At 46.6% G+C, this 20,109-nt stretch overlaps 1 protein-coding gene across 2 annotated transcripts; it reads right to left on the bottom strand.

Annotated features, from left to right (window-relative positions):
* Positions 1-987: 987 nt before the first annotated feature.
* On the bottom strand, positions 988-11,741 carry LOC136611249 (protein kinase C delta type-like). Of its 2 annotated transcripts, XR_010790240.1 has the most exons (9): positions 11,669-11,741; positions 7,441-7,709; positions 4,525-4,616; positions 4,349-4,412; positions 3,854-3,992; positions 3,539-3,682; positions 3,134-3,259; positions 1,784-2,114; positions 988-1,435 (listed from the first exon to the last, which is right to left on the bottom strand). XR_010790240.1 is itself a non-coding variant. In XM_066590686.1 (8 exons), the coding sequence occupies exons 3-8, from the start codon at positions 4,538-4,540 to the stop codon at positions 1,989-1,991; spliced, it is 615 nt and encodes a 204-aa protein (XP_066446783.1). In that variant the 5' UTR covers positions 4,541-4,616; positions 7,441-7,709; positions 11,669-11,741; the 3' UTR covers positions 988-1,988. The 2 variants fall into 2 exon arrangements, 1 of the variants encoding a protein (XP_066446783.1); XM_066590686.1 differs by having other exon boundaries at positions 988-2,114.
* Between the last annotated feature and the right edge of the window lie 8,368 nt (positions 11,742-20,109).

Raw genomic sequence — 20,109 nt, 5'->3', positions numbered from 1 at the left:
TGTACAATACGCAATGATAAGTGCAATACGCTGCTCAATTCATTGAAAATAAGAACACATCTAGAGCCCAATAGGGAAAATAGCCATTTAAATTGGGGCGTATTCGCCTGTTGAGTGCAAATGAGCATGCTCTGCGAGTACAAAAAGGTTAGTAAAATGTGCTGATACGTTCACAAAAAAGACTAATTCATAAAACACATATGTTATGCTGAGGCGTGCGCAAAGGTGCAAATGCCTGTGTGAAGGAGCCTTTATTGTTTCCTTGCTAAATGTAAGGAGCTGCAGAATGCAGCAGCCCGTATTCAGACACTGTCCACGGTAATGTAGTAGCAGCTCCTTGTTATTATTACTTAGGGTCTATTACACTGCAAAATTCCTCAAACGACAGTTTGAGTGACAGTTTTGAGCGATCATCTTTACATAACTCTAAGTAGCTGCTTAGAGGTATGCAAAGCAGAGCAACGTCCCACTGTGACCCTACAAGAGTAATACAGCTGTTTTCTATATGCAAACAGCTGCATTGTTCTCTGCGCTTTAAGCTGGTGTTCCGCTCAGAACTGCCAGCGGGCTACCAGCTGAGAGAATCTTATCTGCGCTGCTGATAATAGTTTATCACTCATTTCTAGAAAACTAGAAATGAACGATGAACGAACAGTGCACAATAGGCAGGCTTTTAGACACAACGGTTGTTGCTCAAAAGATGGATTTTGAGCAAATTTTGAGCGATAAACGTTGTGTCTAAATGGCTCATTAGACTTCAACACGCTCTCCCACCAAGACATACAGTTATATTGTGGTGAGGTGCCCACACGATTGGCACTGGGAGCAGGCTATAATAGATGACTGGATTCCTGCTGCCATAGCAGGCATTAGAGTTATCTCCAGTCCTAGCTGTTTAACCCTGAAGGTTCCACAAATCAAACCCGCCCATGGACATTGTGCCTAAATCTATCACCTAATGTATGAAATAGAACACAACAAGATGTATATTTATCAATATTCATTTATTATTATTGACACAATAAACAATAAGTCAACAGCGACACATTATGGAAAAATACATTTCATCAACCAGTCCACATATAATAACATTCCATATAAAGCACATATTCAGTGTAAATATAGATATATCCACAAAGTTGCGTCCATCAGCAATTCTCCATATAGTCCCGCACCCCACTATGTAGCCAGTCACACCAACAGGCAGTAAATGCTTCAGCCGGATGCTCCTCATGTTGAACCATCTTCTTTACTGTCTTCTCCTCGGATCTTCTCCTCCAGAAATCTTCAAGCCCAGTCAAGGGTCTTCTGAGGAATAGGGTCTTCTTCCATACAGGGGTCCAGGGTGACTGCTGGCCATCAGGACTTTTGCTCTTCTCTGGATGGTCCTCTAGAAGGCGCACAGCTTGCTCTGATGACATTGTGGAGCTGGTATCTGTGAGAAAAAAAAAAATCCGGTCTCCTCCTTACCCCTTAATAGCCGGACATCTCACACCTTCTTCCGTATCACCCATGACATCACTGTCATAAGGATGAGGAAATGTAATTACCGGTAAATGTACAGAAGTCATAGGCATGTGATTAGATATTAAGGTCAAAAAAATATCCGGCCTCCTCTTCAACCCTTCATAGCCGGCCATCACACACCTGTGTATCTCCCCTCTGCCCAAGACAGCACTAGAAGCTACTGCTATCCTGAGCATGGGGAAAGTAATTTACCCGTAAGATGGAAGTGTTACACATGCCTATGACGTGTAGCACGGATGTTATAGCGCTTACTTACCACCAGCTGCTAGGTGGATCTGCTGGCTTCTCCATGCAGGGGTCCAGGGTGACTGCTGGCCATCGGGTCTTCTGGTTTTCTCCATACAGTGGTCCAGGGTTACTGCTGGCCATCGGGTCTTCTGGTCTTCTCCAGATGGTCTTATAGAGGCTGAGGTACACGGCTTGCTCGGATGATGTTTTTCAGCAGGTGTCTAGCCGATGGTTTACCAGTTGACGAATGAAAACCCTGGGAACCTGGTCTTAGTATCTGATGGTAAAGATACACTGGCCTCTGCTGCTTCAATCTCATCCAGCTTGGCTGCTTGGAATTCGGGATGAGCGTTAGGTGGCTACAAAACAAAGAAGCAAAAGAATGATATAACATAATGTAAGGAAGACACTATTTATCTTATAACATGATCACCTTCCCAACTCCAGAGCACAGCCACGTTACACAAAAAAAGTAAATGAACCATGATGAAACCCAAGCTTCTGTTTTATTCTGCACTGAGAATGCAAGCATGATAGAAGAATACATTCCATAAATGGTCTAATCTCATTTTGGCTGGAAGAACAAACACCAGAAGCTTTCGCAGGCTCCATATAAACTAGGCCAAGTTCTGTTTTGAGGAATTCTTAATATATGTTAAGTTATATATATAACTTTTTTTTTATTTTAGCAGACAGATTGAGTGGAGCCTATACTGACAGGAGAAATTTTTTTGTAGGTTTTATTAAAATATACTGAAAAGGTCTGAACTACTCACTTACAATTTTGCAAAGATGTAAAATCAGGGCCTACAGTTACATAGAAACACAACATTAAGGCGGTTTGTATTTGGCCGAGAAAATCTTTTGAATGGGGTCATACACATGAGCGATTTTTTTCCTGCACCGCATTGTGGTGTGGGAAAAAAATTGTGGCATGTCCTAACTTTGGGCGTTCCCTTTGTAACACCTTGCATAGCCCATTGTTTTCAATGGGTCCGTCAGAGCATCACACGATGTGCGAGGTGCACGCAAACGTTACCCATTAAAAACAATGGGAAACATTCAGGGATCCTTTTAGCTACGGCGGAGGATTGCTACTTCCCTGTGGTTCAGGGTGGTTCTAACACAAAAACGCCTTCCATCCGCAGGGAAATCGCATGTTGACGAGTGCGATATTGGATTGAGTTTAGGGGTCCGATATGGCACTCGCCTGTGCGAAATTAGCCTCAGTGGATCGAGGGTAGATATAGAATGAAAGAATAATGTCCACCAATACAGCCTTCTACTCTTGACATAACTCATAATGTATAACAGAAGTAGAAGATTGAAAGAGTGGAGTTTATTCAGGATATGGTGACATTTCTGTAGGGTCACTTACTTCAGGGATGTATGGTGGAGCCATCTTCAGTGTTTCCACAGAGTCCCAGTCAATACTCCGGAAGAAGCGATGTCCTCTGATGTCCCCGTGTAGTCCTAGGCGCCGGGCAGGATCCTTCCGGAGGAGCTGAAAATGAGAAATGGATCTAGAATTTAGTAACTGAAGCCTGGGATCTGGGTGCAGTATGGGCAAAAGTGATTATTACCAGACTACTGCTCTCCATATTATGTCATCTGACATAATGTGCGATGAATGGCATCTACTGCTCTCATTTTAGGAGGTCAGTGATTGGGATAAAATGTGTTTGTGTAGAACTATCGTCAGTCCATCTATTACTACAGTGACGGCTAATATTACCTGTGTATAAGCCCTAGTACTAGAACCTTTTAACAGAAACATACTCACCTTTTTAATGATGTCTCTGGCGCTGTATGAAATCCCACGGAGGAGTGTTGGATCGTAGGTACACACGCCGGTCAGCATGTCCTTCAAGATGACTCCAAACGAATACCAGTCAACAGCAGTATTGAACTTCTTTCCGGCTTCCATCTGCAATAAAGAAGAGAAGTATTTTTAGTAGAGGGGCATCTTGTATGTGATCATACTGATATATCGCTCCCCATATCATATAGTAGTCTACCACTATATTACACCCTCTCCCATAGTCCTCCATGCAAATTATTAGTACAATTTAAAAAAGTAGTAAAGTTCTCTTCTTACCTCCGGAGCGATAAAACCTGCTGTATCGGCTATACTTGTGGATGTTCGGCCTCCGTGCATGTTGACAAGGGCAAGACCAAAATCCGTGATCTTGATATGGCCGGTATCAGCTATCAAGATGTTCTCTGGTTTGAGGTCTCTGTAAGATAAAAAATGTGGATATAAAGTCAGAGTTCATCGTATAACAATATGTGGTAAAACAGTGATTTACAGTGGAATTAAAAGGTTGTCTCATGAAGTGAATCCCTATTGAATGGCAGCTAATCCCCACCACAGGCCAATCTTCTCTAACCACTGGTTATCACCATGAGAAGACAAGTCTAGCATGATGTTTTGGACTTTTCAGGGAAAATCTGGCTTTAGATGACGACCATTTAATGTGGGGCGGGTTGGGTCCTTCTCAGACAGACACCCATATGCCTTAACAGGGTGTTTGGATTAGGGTTGTATTCCTGAGACACCCCTTCAAGAAGAGAATCATTAGAAAGTCATTACCTGTAGATGACTCCTTTAAGATGAAGGAACTGGATCCCACACACGAGTTCGGCGGCATAAAATCCTGAAAAGGAAAATAAATGAGTATTATATCCCAAATATAAGACAAGGAATCAAATAAATGTTATTCTTTATTATTCAACATCTCATATATGTACAATGTAGTAGAGTTTCACCTGGAACAGGTGACATCAAGTCTCCCCTTCTTATCTAGAAGGTCGAAAAGGTCTCCACAGCTTACATACTCCAAGCCAAATAGGATATTCATCTGTAACATAGGACTGATAAGGTCACATCACCAAATCACCCTGTGCACATAGTACTTTCGTCTAATTCAGCCTATTACCACTCAATGTCGATCCAGAGGAAGACAAAGACCCCAATGAGGTGGAAGCCAATTTTCCTCAGTTTAGGAAAAAAAAAATCCTTTCCTACTCAAACTCTGGTAATCAGAATAATCCCTGGATCACCAACCCTTCTGAAGTAATCAATAACTATAACATTGATTATAAAATGTAATATACATCGTTACATTCAAGAAAGGTGTCCAGGCCCCTCTTATAGGCCGCCTGCAGACGAGCGGGTCGGATCCGGCAGCGAGAAATCTCGCCGCGCGATCCGACCCCAGAGCCTGCAGGGACGAGTGCGTACTCACCCGCGCCTGGCGGCCCCGGCTCTTTGATGTGCCGGCTGCCGGCCAGGTGAGTGCGTGCCCCGCAGAAAATTAGAACATGCCGCGGTTTGTTTGCCGTGCGAGATTTCGCGCGGCCAAACCGCGGCCGTCTGCATAGGAGTGCGTATTGTAATGCACTCCTATGCAGACTTTCAGCGGCGGAAATCCCGCGGGAAATCCCGCGGCGGGATTTCCGCTCGTCTGCAGGCGGCCATACTCTTTTAGTGAGTTCATCATCACCACATCCTCAGGCAGAGAGTTCCATAGTCTCACTGCTCTTACAGTAAGGAACCCACTTCTATGTTGGTGTAGAAACCTTCTTGCCTTTAGACGTAGAGGGTGCCCCCTTGTTACAGTCACAGTCCTGCGTATAAATAGATGATCTTGTATTGACCGCTGATATATAGAGTCGTATGTATTCTAAAATGGTGCAGATAGAAGCTACAGGATGTCCCGCAAAAAACGGGCAGTTGCACAACTACGTCAATAGAAAACTAAAAACGTTATGGCTGTCAGAAGATGGCAGCAGAAAATTGCTTTAAAAATAGTTATACAGCAAAAAAAAAAACTAAATAAATTTAGTATCGCACTAATCGTACTGACCCATAGAATAAAGCTATCATGTCATTTTTGTTGCAGTATGTACACTGTAGAAACAAGGCGCACCCAAAGATGGTGGAACTTCATTCTTTTTCCATTTCAGTCCACATTATATGGTGCATAAAATAGTACAATTGAAAAATACAACTCGTTTCGCCCCCAAAAGAGCCCCCAGACAGCTACGTCAATGGTTAAATAAACGAGCTAGGGTGAGGAAAAACTGAAAATGGTAAAATAAAAGGGCCGCACCCTTAAGGGGTTAATCTGGTTTATCGATATATGTAATAAATTAGATGAAGTATGATTGAAAAATGCTAAGTACACATAAAACCAAACTGTATTAACGCCGACATATAAACATCAATATTGCTAATATATACAGAATATATTGTAAAAAAGGGGCGGGCGCTCACAGCAAGAAGCATATCTGGGCGAAGGGCGACGTCACACAGGCGGATTTGCTTGCGCAAAATTTTCCTGCACATTACGCAGAGAATAGAACCCATTGACTTCAAGAGGTTCGTACGCATTTTCGTATCTTGGGGAGCCTCATATGGTCATCGTTTTGCTCACATTAATGTCATTTTGATGAATATGGTTTTAAGACAGACGTATTTGCACTTGCAAAACCTACGTCCGCGATACACAGAGAATAGAGCCCATTGATTTTCATGGGTTTGTTCTCATTTTCCAATTTTGCGGGTGTATTTCACTTCCTTTGCTGTGGATTTTGGTCCTTGCAATAAGGGTGAGGCCTCCTGCAGACGAGCGGGATGGAATTGCGCTCATGAAACCGTGACGTAATCATGACCATAACCATGCTGTACTTTAATGCACTGTTGGGCCTGTTCACATTGGCACGGGACAGCTTACTTAGTAGGCGGGCAGCCTAGACTCCGATGTTATTTGTTAACACCCCAAAACCGTGCCGTTCAGCCTATGGGGCTTCGGGTGCGCAAATGCGCGCAAAAATAGAGCATATTGCAGATTTTTTTGCCCAATGGAAATGCGGGCGCCAAAACACTACATGTGAGGGAACCCATTGAAATCAGTTGGTTTTAATGGGTGCAACTGAATTTCTGCGCGCAAAATCCCCGGTGTGCAGGAGCCCTTGAAACCTGTGGCAGATCTGCACTAAATACCGTGACAAAATCCACACCATTTGGGCTTTAACAGATGAGCGCCATTTTGTCCTGTTATTTCCACAGGACAAAACGAAACTATTGATTTCATTGGTTTGGTTTTCACTAGCAGTATTCTCGCCCGTCAATACTACATGCGAGAAAGATAGGTCAGGGCCTAACTTCCACTTTTTATTCTAAACTACTGCGAACCAGCGCAGAGTTTGAATACCCCAAAACTCCCAAAGAAATCCTGGTTCAGGCTGAAGCACAGTGCATATGCGTAAATACACCCAGCAGTATGGAGTATAGAGATCAGCGGTTTCATTTTGTCCCACTTATATGGCTGTATAGGGGAGTAAAACCCGTTCATGTAAATGGTTCTCGAACGCCATGACTCAGCCAATCACTGCAGCGCTCGATGAACCAATCAGAGCCAGCGCTTCCTGGAGGTGGGATTTTTGAACTTCCTCACCAGGAAGCGCTAGCTGAAGACTACAGAAAAGTGTGTCGGGAGGAGATGTCCAGCGGAGCAGACAGTCCTTGTTAGGTGATGTATTGTGTTTTTTTTTTAAATGTAGCCAGGGCTTATTTTCAGATTAGGGCTTTTATTTTAAGCCCCGCCAAAAATCCTGGCAAAAGAGCGCTATGAAAATTGGAATATCAACGCAAGAAAACACAAGCAGTAACAGTTATACCTCGGTCTGGATGGCAAAGGCTGCATGTACAAGGAAGGGCGTTCCGGATGCCAGCTGTAGAACTCTCCTCTCCGCGATGACGTACTTCTCTTTTCCTCGCACGGCTGTCTTGCGGATCACCTTCACGGCAAATGTCTGGTGGGTCAAAGTGTCTTCGGCCTTCATGACTGTTCCATAACTGCCCTGGCCGAGCACCTGATGGAATATTAATCTCTCCTTGATGGAATCTGAGATTGTGCCGGAGCCGGCTGGTCGAACACCGTTGGATCCTAGAGGAGAAATGGAATGTATTACAATAAGTCTGCATTTACCAGACACTGTTCACACAGAGCAGATACTGAACAGTCTTATGCTAAGAAGCAACTGGCAGGACTTGACCCCTTTCCATCCAACTCCATAATGGCATGTCCCAGTCACTATGTATGTAGCATAAGCCACTGCCCGTATCACATCTAGTATCTATGCTAGAGGCATTACACAAAATGGTATTAGACACTCCATGTCCACCCATATCACATCTTGTATCCAAGCTAGAGGTGATACAACAGGGTACTAAAGCCTCCATGCCCACCCATATTACATCTAAGTATCCAAGCTAGAGGTGGTTCAACAGGGTACTAGAGCCTCCATGCCCAATTGTATCACATCGTGTATCCAAGCTAAAAGCGGTACAACAGGGTACTAGAGCCTTCATGCCCACCCGTATCACATCTTGTATCCAAGCTAGAATAGGTACAACAGGGTACTAGAGCCTCCATGCTTGCATGTGTCACATATTGTATCCAAGCTAGAGCTGGTACAACAGGGTACTAGAGCCTCCATGTCCACCAGTATCACATCTTGTATCCAAGCTAGAATAGGTACAACAGGGTACTAGAGCCTCCATGCTTGCATGTGTCACATATTGTATCCAAGCTAGAGCTGGTACAACAGGGTACTAGAGCCTCCATGCCCAATTGTATCACATCTTGTATCCAAGCTAGAAGCGGTACAGCAGGGTACTAGAGCCTTCATGCCCACCTGTATCACATCTTGTAGCCAAGCTATAGTCAATACAACAGGGTACTAGAGCCTCCATGTTGACCCGGATCACATGTTGTATCCAAGCTAGAGGCAGTACAACAGGGTAGTAGAGCTACCATGCCCACCCGTATCACATCTTGTATCCAAGCTAGAGGCAGTACAACAGGCTACTAGAACCTCTATGCCCACCCGTATCACATCTTGTATCCAAGCTAGAGGAGGTACAACAGGGTACTAGAGCCACCATGCTTGCATGGGTCACATCTTGTATCCAAGCAAGAGCTGGAACAACAGGGTACTAGAGCCTCCATGTCCAATTGTATCACATCTTGTATCCAAGCTATAGTTGGCACAACAGGGTACTAGAGCCTCCATGCCTGTCTGTATCACCCTTTTGTATCCAAGCTAGAAGCTTAGCAACCAATCACAGTATAGCTTTCATTTGTTATACTGCTGAGGTGAGATGAGAGCTGCGCTGTGATTGATTGTGATGGGCAACAGAGACAGATTTTCTCTTAGACAGCTTCCATAAGGCCTCCCTTACACAGGGCGTTTGCAGAAACGCAGCGTTTTGCAACACTGCGTTTACTGCAGATTCCGCCCCATTTCAGCAGCGCTGGCATACTGTATGCCAGCGTTTTGGCTGCGTTTTCAGCTCGGCTGAAAACGCAGCCAAGAATGCTGATAAGAAAAAAAAAAGCTATACTCACCTAGCCGCTGCAGTCCGGGTCGCGGCCGCTGCTCTCTGCCGCTGATCCGGGCTTCCTTGGCACTTCCAAGTCTATTGCCGGAGGCCAGGTTTGAGAACCCCGGCTCCGGCAATAGAGTGCTGTGATTGGTTGTCGGCGCTTGCTCGATGCCCAATCACAGCCCTTCATTGACTGTCTCAGCCAATCAGAGCTTGCCGGCACTGATTGGCTGAGATTGACTGTCTCAGCCAATCAGAGCTTGCCGGCGCTGATTGGCTGAGACAGTCAATGAAGGGCTGCGATTGGGCGCCGACAACCAATCACAGCACTCTATTGCCGGAGCCGGGGTTCTCAAACCTGGCCTCCGGCAATAGACTTCTGAGTGCAGAGGAAGCCCGGATCAGCGGCCGCGACCCGGACTGCAGCGGCTAGGTGAGTATTAACTTTCTTTTTTTCCTCTACCTAGCTGGGACTGGTTTTCAGGGTAGGGCTTCTATTGCAAGCCCTCACCCCGAAAATCGGCGAGCGGTTAACGCTGCCAAAAACGCGGCACCAAGTGTTGCCGCGTTTTCAGCAGTGCTAAAACCGCTGCCCATTCATTTCAATGGGCGACGCAGGGCTGAAAACGGCCCAAAATAGAACATGCATCGCTGTCAAAGCGCAGCGTTGGAAGGCGCTGCGTTTTCAGCCTTGTGTGAGCAGCTTCATTGAAATGAATGGGAGTGTTGTACAGCGTTTAGCGCTGGGCTGAAAAGGCAGCGCTAAACGCTGTATAAAACGCCCTGTGTGAGGGAGGACTAACAGTGTGGTGCTGGGATATTTTACCGTGATCCACTCTGTATTTACACACACAGCCCTGCTACATCCAGCACAGAGGAGTCCTGCAGAGGCTGATGAACCCCTGGTCATGTGATCCCTGACTCCTCCCACACAGGTGACATCATCACAGGTTTTGGAAGCTGCTGTCCAGGTGCAGGTGTGTCTGTCTGCGTGTCCCCTCTTAACCCTTCACTACTCCTGCTGTGGGATGGCCCGGGCTCAGCTTCTGATCCTGCAGTGTCTACATGATGTAACTTTATGTCCTGCCGTGTTAAGCACCACGCGTCCATGACATAACCTTACCTTATATAGCATTAAGGGGTTAATGGAACTGTTTTAGGGTGATAAGTGAGTTGAAAAGTGTCTATTTTTTTTTAAGGGAAAAACCAGCAATTCTGTAACTGCAAATTGATGCAGTTTTTGGTTTTACTACTTGTGCACAATAAAAACAGACAAAATATTTTTTGTGTTGCCATGCCTTTTTTTTTTATTTTCCCATTGATGGGGCGGCACGAGGGATTATTATGGTGGGATCATTTGTGGTTTTCCGGGAGCCGTTTTGAACTACCTACATTTTGATCACTGGCATTGTTTATCCTTTTTTATGGCACTGGCCGGGCTCACAGGAGCGCAAGATTACCGCGTATTATGTGTGTGCTGTACGCCCGTGTGATATGCGGTAATGCACAGACAATCAAATACATTGTTTTACATAGTTTCACTACCATTTGTGTGTAGGAAATGTGTAAAACGCGAGCGCAAAACAGAACACAGCATGTTTTATTTTATGGCGTATTACTCACAAAAGAGCCCATTGTGAACATGGTGTTGCAAAGCGATGGCGTACTAAAGAAAAAAAAACAGGAAGACTGCATGACCGAGTGCGTGAGATATGCTGTCATGGGCAGTACGATTTCGCTGCCGTCCACGGCGAAAGGCGGGGTTACCGGTGGCTCCATATCAGTAAAGCTATAGCTGATTGTAGTCTGTCTTGGTACAACCCCTTTAAACAATGTGAGCTCTCCAGAAAGGATATGGAAGCGCTCCATCAGCCCCATTGAAATGAACGCAGCACCGACTGTCCATGCTCGAGCAGAAGGTAAGAAGGAGCGCTGCATAGTGTGATATCAGTTGTGGATAAGTGACTGATTTTCAGTAAAATCTGCGCCAATTCTACTGATTGTGACAGGTTTTTTTGACGCAGAAATTCTGGGGACTTTGCAGCCGAAATTTTTTGCTGCTGACATTCTGCAGCATTTCAACCACGTTTAAATATACCCTAAGCCAACTACAGGTATGCTGCTATGTGCAGAGTGGCCTCAGTAGTAATAGTGTTCTGTCCTCCCTATGAGTGGAGCATAAGTAGACAGGCAGATAACCTTCCCTGCAACACAATGACGATGGAGCAATGTCCGCTTTCAACGTTATTGCAAGGTAGAGGTAAAACTGTAGAACAGAGAAAATAATGCACTTAGGAATGTACACTAACATAGCAGTATGGAGAATACATTACATACATGTGAAAAGACAGGCAGCATGTGATACAGCCATGAGAGATGATAACCCTAGGACACATGCTCTGCTATCTGAATAACACATACAAGACTAGAAACTATAGAAGTGGTATAATCATGGAACTGGAAACATATATACACAGGATGCTAAGAGTAGGACATCAGGTAGAAGTTATCACATACCGACGATGCCGCTGTGAGCCTGGATAATAAAGGTTTCCAGAGGGTCTCTAGAGCAGTCCAGACATGTAGGGAATGTGCCAGAAAATGGCTACTGTGGGCTGAGCTGATGATGTCACTGAGGTCATGGGTAAAAGGTACAGCATCCCTCAGAGGACAAAATACACTGAGGCTCAGTCTATGAATGCACACTAGATGGAGCCCTAACAGAAAGTCCATCTAATAATGCCAGAAATAAAGCAATATCATATACCTTATACAGTACAGACAATTTTACTGAACAGAGACTGCCAAAGGCATGACAAATAGTGTCCCCTATATTGGCCTCAGTAGTAATAGTGACCCCCACAATAGCGCCAGTAGTAATAGTGGCCCCAGTTGTAAGTGTCCTCTATATGAGCCCCAGTACTAATAGTGTCCCCCACTGGCGTACGGTGAGGGGAAGCAGGGGTCGCAACGGCGACCCGGCCCTTGAGTTGAGGGGGCCCAGGGGACCGGCGCTGTCGGCCGCATGGTGGCTGAGGAGGGAGAGGAGAGAGAGAAGAGGAGAGAGATGGGAGGCAGCAGCACAGGTCGGCACTCGCAGAGGGGAGGGCTGTTACACGTTGAGTCGGCAGCCAATTACAGGCAGCAGACTCCCACGGCGCGCGGCCCTCCCACTGATAGGCTGCAGTCTATCAGTCTCTGCCGGCCAGCGATTACCAGGGGGAGGGGCTAGTGCAGCTCTACTCACCTCCGGACCGCTGGATGCACAGGACCTGGGAGAGGACCTGTGGCTGCAGATCACATGCTGCAGATACAGGCTGCCCAGAGACTACTGCAGACGTGAGTAGAGAAGAAATTGTAATTATATATGTATAGCTGGTATAAGTTATACCAGGTGTATATATATATAATTATATACAGGGAATACACAGGTTACACCAGCATGGGACATACCACTATATACAGGGGGATATGCCCCATATCACACTCGCCAACGTGTGCTGTCCCCACGGATGTGAGGGGTTGTTGTGCTAAAACAAGCTCGCATCACATCATCCTGTATATAATGATATGTACCATGCTGGTGTAACCTGTGTATCTCCTGTATATAATTATATATGTGCAGCTGGTATAACTTATACCTCTCCTTTTTGCAACTGGTTTAGGCTATACTGCTGTACAGATATCACCTACCTATAAGTCCGCCTGTGTTGAAGAACACGTGGTGATGAGCCCACTATAATATGTGATTGCGCATTGGTACAACATTATATTGATCATTATTGGTGATAGTGTTGTCGGTAGATGAGATGAGTCTCAGTATAGTGACATCGTTGCTGGTTTATATTAATGAGCAACATTACTCTGTAATTAAATGAACATAATTATACCAGTTTATGATTATCTGGCTAGTGATGAAAGGATTATATTCCTGGACAGTAAAAATGATGCTCTAGCGCTGTCTGATTGTACCAATGGAGGTGTCTTGACTATGCAGGGACTACATGATTGAGGGAGCACTGCGTTTATTCATTCAGGTGCTCCGCGAGTCTGCGCATGAGCTATGGATGCATTATGCTATCTCTGATAATAGGGGCCCTGTTGCTGTGGCGATGTGCTGCAGACACCGGAACCTTGCGCATGCCCTGTGAACTTCAATAGACGGCTGGTGATGACGATGCGGGGCAGGAGGCTCTGCTGGTCTCGCGAGAACTACATTACTAATCTAGGAAGTGATCCACGTCAGAGGTGTGTGTCTGCACCGGCGGCAGCCTGAACACAGTGCTGGGTATGACACCTTTCAACATGTAATTATATTATGTATGTTGCACCTGGCTATGATGAACTGTTTCACCCAATGAAGTTTGATCTGTTTTAATTGTAATTTGTGTTGCTGTCTATGATTGGTGTAGGTGGAGCTATGGGTGCTATTTAATGTTGGAGTCTGTGTATGTTATTTAGAACTTGAGAAAGACCCTCAGATGGAGGGTTGAAACGTTGTGTGGACACAATAAAGATTTGATCTTTTACTTAACCCCCGGAGTGCTGCTCTCATACATACTCTCCTGTGTGTGTGTGTGTGTGTGTATATATATATATATATATACACAGCAGATACACAGGTTACACCAGCATGGGACATACCACTATATACAGGGGGATATACATCCTGTATATAGTGATATGTACCATGCTGGTGTAACCTGGAGATCTCCTGTATATAATTATATATGTGCAGCTGTTATAGGTTATACCTCTCCTGTATATAATTATATATGTACAGCTGGTATAACCTGGGTATATACTGAATACAGAATCTGCACTAAAATACAGCATGCTGTGATTTTTCCTCCGTGAGTGGAAAACCGCAATTGCTTTCCGCTCGTGTAGAGGAAAAAACGCTTTTCCATAGCATGCTATGGGCGGTACATGCTGCGGAATCCGTAGGCGAACGCCCGCTCCATATTCTGCAATGCAAATCCAGCCGTGTTCAGCCGGTCTCAGGCTAATTTCACACGAGTGAGTCTCATATTGGGCCGTGAAACTATGCCCCGTATCACACTCGCCAACGTGTGCTGTGCCCATGGATATGAGGGGTTGTTGTGTTAAAACCAGCTCACATCACATCATCATATTCTCGTGTGAGGCAGAGGAAAAACAAAAAACATCGCTCCTGTGTATGATCGCACTCAGAAGAATGGGGTTCATATTAATGTGCGATTTGTACGTCTTGCAACGCACAAATCTCGCACAACTTTTGCAGCTGTGTGAAAGGAGCCTAAGACATTACCAACAGGTTTTTACGTAGTCAAGGAAAGGAGTCCTGATGAGAAGGCTTACGCCAAGGGGCTGCATCATGTTTGTAAATTAGCACGGTTTAGGTATAGGTACGGGTACAGATGGAGGGGGGGCCCAGCTGAACTTTTGCACCAGGGCACCTTAGCCTTTAGGTACGCCCCTGGTGTCCCCACAGTGGCCCCAGTTGTAAGTGTCCCCTATATGAGCCCCAGTAGTAATAGTGTCGCCCGCAGTGGCTTCAGTAGTAATAATGTCCCTTGTATTGGCTTCAGTAGTAATAATGTCCCTTGTATTGGCTTCAGTAGTTATAGTGTCCCCTATATTGGCTCCAGTAGTAATGGTGACCCTCCACAGTAGTGCCAGTAGTAACAGTGCTCCCACAGTGGCCCCAGTTGTAAATGTCCCCTATATGAGCCCTGGCAGAAATAGTGATCCATATATTAGCCCCAGTAATAATAGTGACCCCTATATTAGCCCAAGTAATAACAGTGACCCCATATATTAGCCCAGGAAGTAATAGTTACCCCTATATTAGCCCCAGTAGTAATACTGACCCCCACAGTGGCCTCAGTAGTAATAGTGTCCCCGACCACAATAGAAATACTGACCCCATATATTAGCCCCAGTAGTAATAGTGACCCTTATATTAGCCCCAGTAGTAATAGTGACCCTCACAGTGGCCCCTGTAGTACTAGTGACCCTCACAGTGGCCCCTGTAGTAAGTGATCTCCACAGTAGCTTCAGCAGTAATAGTGACCCTCACAGTGGCCCCAATAGTAATAGTGACTCTCACAGTGGCCTCAGTAGTAATAGTGACTCTCACAGTGGCCTCCGTAGTAATAGTGACCCTCACAGTGGCCCCAGTAGTAATAGTGACTCCCACAGTGGCCCCAGTAGTAATAGTGACTCCCACAGTGGCCCCAGCAGTAATAGTGACCTCCACAATAGCTCCAACAGTACCAGTGACCCTCACAGTGGCCCCAGTAGTAATAGTAACCCTCACATTGGCCTAGTCTCAGTAGTAATAGTGACCCTCACAGTGGCCCCAGTAGTAATAGTGACTCCCACAGTGGGCTCAGTAGTAATAATGTCCCCTATATCGACCCCAGTGGTAACAATGATTCCCACAGTTGCTCCAGTACTAATAGAGCCTGCCCTGAAACCCATACTTACCCTCCTCCTGGTCTTCAGAGTGCACTGCTTCATTTCCACGCACCCGCACGCTGAAGTGTTAAACGTGCACATAGCCAAATTGATCAGCCTGGAGATGCTGCCGTATAGGCTTGTGGAAACGGAGGCTTTCAAAAACATGATGGCGGCGACCCTGCGCTACTCGGTTCCCAGTCGCCACTACTTTTCCCGATGTGCCGTCCCAGCCCTGCACGACCACGTCTCCCGCAACATTGTACGCGCCCTCACCAACGCGGTTACTGCCAAGGTCCACTTAACAACGGACACGTGGACAAGCACAGGCGGGCAGGGCCACTATATCTCCCTGACGGCACATTGGGTGAATTTAGTGGAGGCTGGGACCGAGTCAGAGCCTGGGACCGCTCACGTCCTACCCACCCACAGAATTGCGGGCCCCAGCTTGGTGCTGGTATCTGCGGCAGTATATGCTTCCTCCACTAAACCACCCTCCTCCTCCTACGCAACCTCTGTCTCACAATCAAAATGTGTCAGCAGCACCACGTCGCCAGCAGTCGGTGTCGCGCGGCGTGGCAGCACAGCGGTGGCCAAGCGTCAGCAGGCCGTGCTGAAACTACTCAGCTTAGGAGAGAAGAGGCACACGGCCCATGAACTGCTGCAGGGTCTGACAGGGCAGACCGACCGCTGGCTTTCGCCGCTGAGCCTCCAACCGGGCATGGTCGTGTGTGACAACGGCCGTAACCTGGTGGCAGCTCTGCAGCTCGGCAGCCTCATGCACGTGCCATGCCTGGCCCACATCTTTAATTTGGTGGTTCAGCGGTTTCTGAAAAGCTACCCACGCTTGTCCGACCTGCTCAGAAAGGTGCGCCGGCTCAGCGAACATTTCCGCAAGTCCAACACGGACGCTGCCACCATGCGGACCCTGCAACATCGGTTTAATCTGCCAGTGCACCGACTGCTGTGCGATGAGCCCACACGGTGGAACTCTACGCTCCACATGTTGGCCAGGCTCTATGAGCAGCGTAGAGCTATAGGGGAATACCAACTCCAACATGGGCAGCGTAGTGGGAGTCAGCCTCCTCAATTCTTTACAGAAGAGTGGGCCTGGTTGGCAGACATCTGCCAGGTCCTTGGAAACTTTGAGGAGTCTACCCAGATGGTGAGCGGCGATGCTGCAATCATTAGCGTCACCATTCCTCTGCTATGCCTCTTGAGAAGTTCCCTGCAAAGCATAAAGGCAGACACTTTGCGCTTGGAAACGGAGGTGGGGGAAGACAGTATGTCGCTGGATAGTCAGAGCACCCTCATGTCTATATCTCAGCATGTTTTGGAGGAGGAGGAGCATGAGGAGGAGGGGGAAGAGACAGCCGGGCCCACTGCTGAGGGTACCCATGCTGCTTGCCTGTCATCCTTTCAGCGTGTATGGCCTGAGGATGAGGAGGATCCTGAAAGTGATCTTCCTAGTGAAGACAGCCATGTGTTGCGTACAGGTACCCTGGCACACATGGCGGACTTCATGTTAGGATGCCTTTCTCGTGACCCACGCGTTACACGCATTCTGGCCACTATGAATTACTGGGTGTACACACTGCTCGACCCACGGTATAAGGAGAACCTTTCCACTTTCATACCCGAAGAGGAAAGGGGTTCGAGAGTCATGCTATACCACAGGACCCTGGCGGACAAACTGATGGTAAAATTCCCATCCGACAGCGCTAGTGGCAGAAGGCGCAGTTCCGAGGGCCAGGTAGCAGGGGAGGCGCGGAGATCAGGCCGCATGTACAGCGCAGGCAAGGGAACACTCTCCAAGGCCTTTGACAGCTTTATGGCTCCCCAGCAAGACTGGGTCACCGCTCCCCAGTCAAGGCTGAGTCGGCGGGAGCACTGTAAAAGGATAGTGAGGGAGTACGTAGCCAATCGCACCACCGTCCTCCGTGATGCCTCTGCTCCGTACAACTACTGGGTGTCGAAACTGGACACATGGCCTGAACTCGCGCTGTATGCCCTGGAGGTGCTTGCTTGTCCTGCAGCTAGCGTCTTGTCAGAGAGGGTGTTTAGTGCGGCTGGGGGAATCATCACGGATAAGCGTACCCGCCTGTCAACCGACAGTGCCGACAGGCTTACACTCATAAAGATGAACAAAGTCTGGATTTCCCCTGACTTCTCTTCTCCACCAGCGGACAGCAGCGATACCTAAACAATACGTAGGCTGCACCCGCGGATGGAAGCATCGTTCTCTATCACCATAAAAAATGGGGACCTTTTAGCTTCATCAATCTGTGTATTATATTCATCCTCCTCCTCCTGCTCCTCCTCCTGAAACCTCACGTAATCACGCCGAACGGGCAATTTTTCTTAGGCCCACAAGGCTCAGTCATATTACTTTTGTAAACAATGTTTATACGTTTCAATTCTCATTAAAGCGTTGAAACTTGCACCTGAACCAATTTTTATTTTAACTGGGCTGCCTCCAGCACTAGTTACAAATTAAGCCACAGTAACCAAAGCAATTAATGGGTTTCACCTGCCCTCTTGGTTGGGCATGGGCAATTTTTCTGAGGTACATTTGTACTGTTGGTACACCAATTTTTTTGGGCCCTCGCCTGCAGTGTAATCCTTGTAATTTTTATGGGCTTCGCCTGCACTCATGGTACAGCAAGGTGTGTGGGGTTGACCTACACTTTTGCTACATAAATGTAACTGGGGCCTGTCTTGACTGCTACTACTACTGAAATGGAACTAATACTGTGCTCCCCCTATACTGCTGCTAGTGATATGTTACTGGGGCCTGTCCAGACTGCTACTACTACTGAAATGGGACTAATGCTGTGCTCCCCCTATACTGCTGCTAGTGATATGTTACTGGGGCCTGTCCAGACTGCAACTACTACTGAAATGGAACTAATACTGTGCTCCCCCTATACTGCTGCTTTGGAATTGTTACTGGGGCCTGTCTTGACTGCTACTATTACTGAAATGGGCGGTTGGGCAGCATGTTACCCAGGAGAAGTGGCAGCGGAGTGTCATGCAGGCAGTGATTGTGCTTTGTTGGAGGTAGTGTGGTGCTTAGCTAAAGTATGCCTTGCTAATGAGGGTTTTTCAGAAGTAAAAATTGTTGGGAGGGGGGGGGGTACTCTTGCCGCTATTGTGGCTTAATAGTGGGACCTGGGAACTTGAGATGCAGCCCAACATGTAGCCCCTCGCCTGCCCTATCCGTTTCTGTGTCGTTCCCATCACTTTCTTGAATTTCCCAGATTTTCACAAATGAAAACCTTAGCAAGCATCGGCGATATACAAAAATGCTCGGGTCGCCCATTGACTTCAATGGGGTTCGTTACTCGAAACGAACCCTCGAGCATCGCGGGAAGTTCGACTCGAGTAACGAGCACCCGAGCATTTTGGTGCTTGCTCATCTCTAGTTAGAAGCAAATTTTCCCCATTTAAGGAAAAAAAAGTCCTTCCCGACTCCAATCTGGCAATAGGAATCATCTCTGGATCAACAACATTCTGAAGTAATTAATGATTATATCACATAATATTGTATTGCTCAAGATTACACAGGGACTGCTGGGAGGACAGAGTTAATGGGGGGAAATCATGGCAATAAATGGGGGAAATGTGGACCTAGTTTGAGCAGTGGGTTGTGGAGAATTAGAGCAATTGAAGAAGTATCAAGAGGGTGCTTTCATTAAGGAGACATAGGAGTAGTAATCCTTCAAGGAACTACCTTCTTGAATGCCCATATCCCCTAATAGAGCATATGGACAGGGATTGTCTTACTGGGGCAAGCACTTCAAGTAAAAAAAATCCTCTTGAAAACTGCAGTGTACGCCAGAATTCTCTACAATAGATGAATTATAAATATGCATATTATAGGGCCTTAGAGGGTGTAAAATGATACAGAAATTTAAAAAAACACCAAAGAGTGATTCCCTGTGTCCTGTTCCCCCTCCTCAGATCCTGCAGTACACTATCCTACAAAAAGTTTTTGGATACCCGTATTAGAAAAATGTATTATGCCTTAATAGTATGTCACATGTCCTAAATAGAGATGAGCGAGCGCACTCATCCGAGCTTGATGCTCGTTCGAGTATTAGGGTGTTCGAGATGACGAGCACCACGCGGTGCTCGACTGCATTACATTTCCTTCACTGAGAAATTTGCGCCCTTTTCTGGCCAATAGAAACACAGGGAAGGCATTACAACTTCCTCCTGTGACGTTCCAGCCCTATCCCACCCCCCTGCAGTGAGTGGCTGGCGATATCAAGTGACCCCCGAATATTTAAATCAGCCCCGCCTGCGGCTCGCCACAGACACACACTGGGAGAGATCAGGGAAAGTGCTGCTGATGCTGCTGCTGCTATAGGGACAGTGTTAGCGTCTTCAAGAACCACAACGGCCCTTCTTAGGGCCACAGCTCACCTAGTGTATTACTGTTGTGGCTGCTGTGAGCAGTTTTGCACAATTTTCTTTTTTTTAATGTATATCGGGCGTGCAGGCTGTAGCGTTCT

This window comes from Eleutherodactylus coqui, chromosome 2, assembly GCF_035609145.1.
Source record: "Eleutherodactylus coqui strain aEleCoq1 chromosome 2, aEleCoq1.hap1, whole genome shotgun sequence".
In the NCBI taxonomy this organism is placed as follows: Eukaryota; Metazoa; Chordata; class Amphibia; order Anura; family Eleutherodactylidae; genus Eleutherodactylus; species Eleutherodactylus coqui.
Note: the sequence above shows the minus strand (reverse complement) of the source record. Positions and strands in the feature narration are given on the sequence as shown.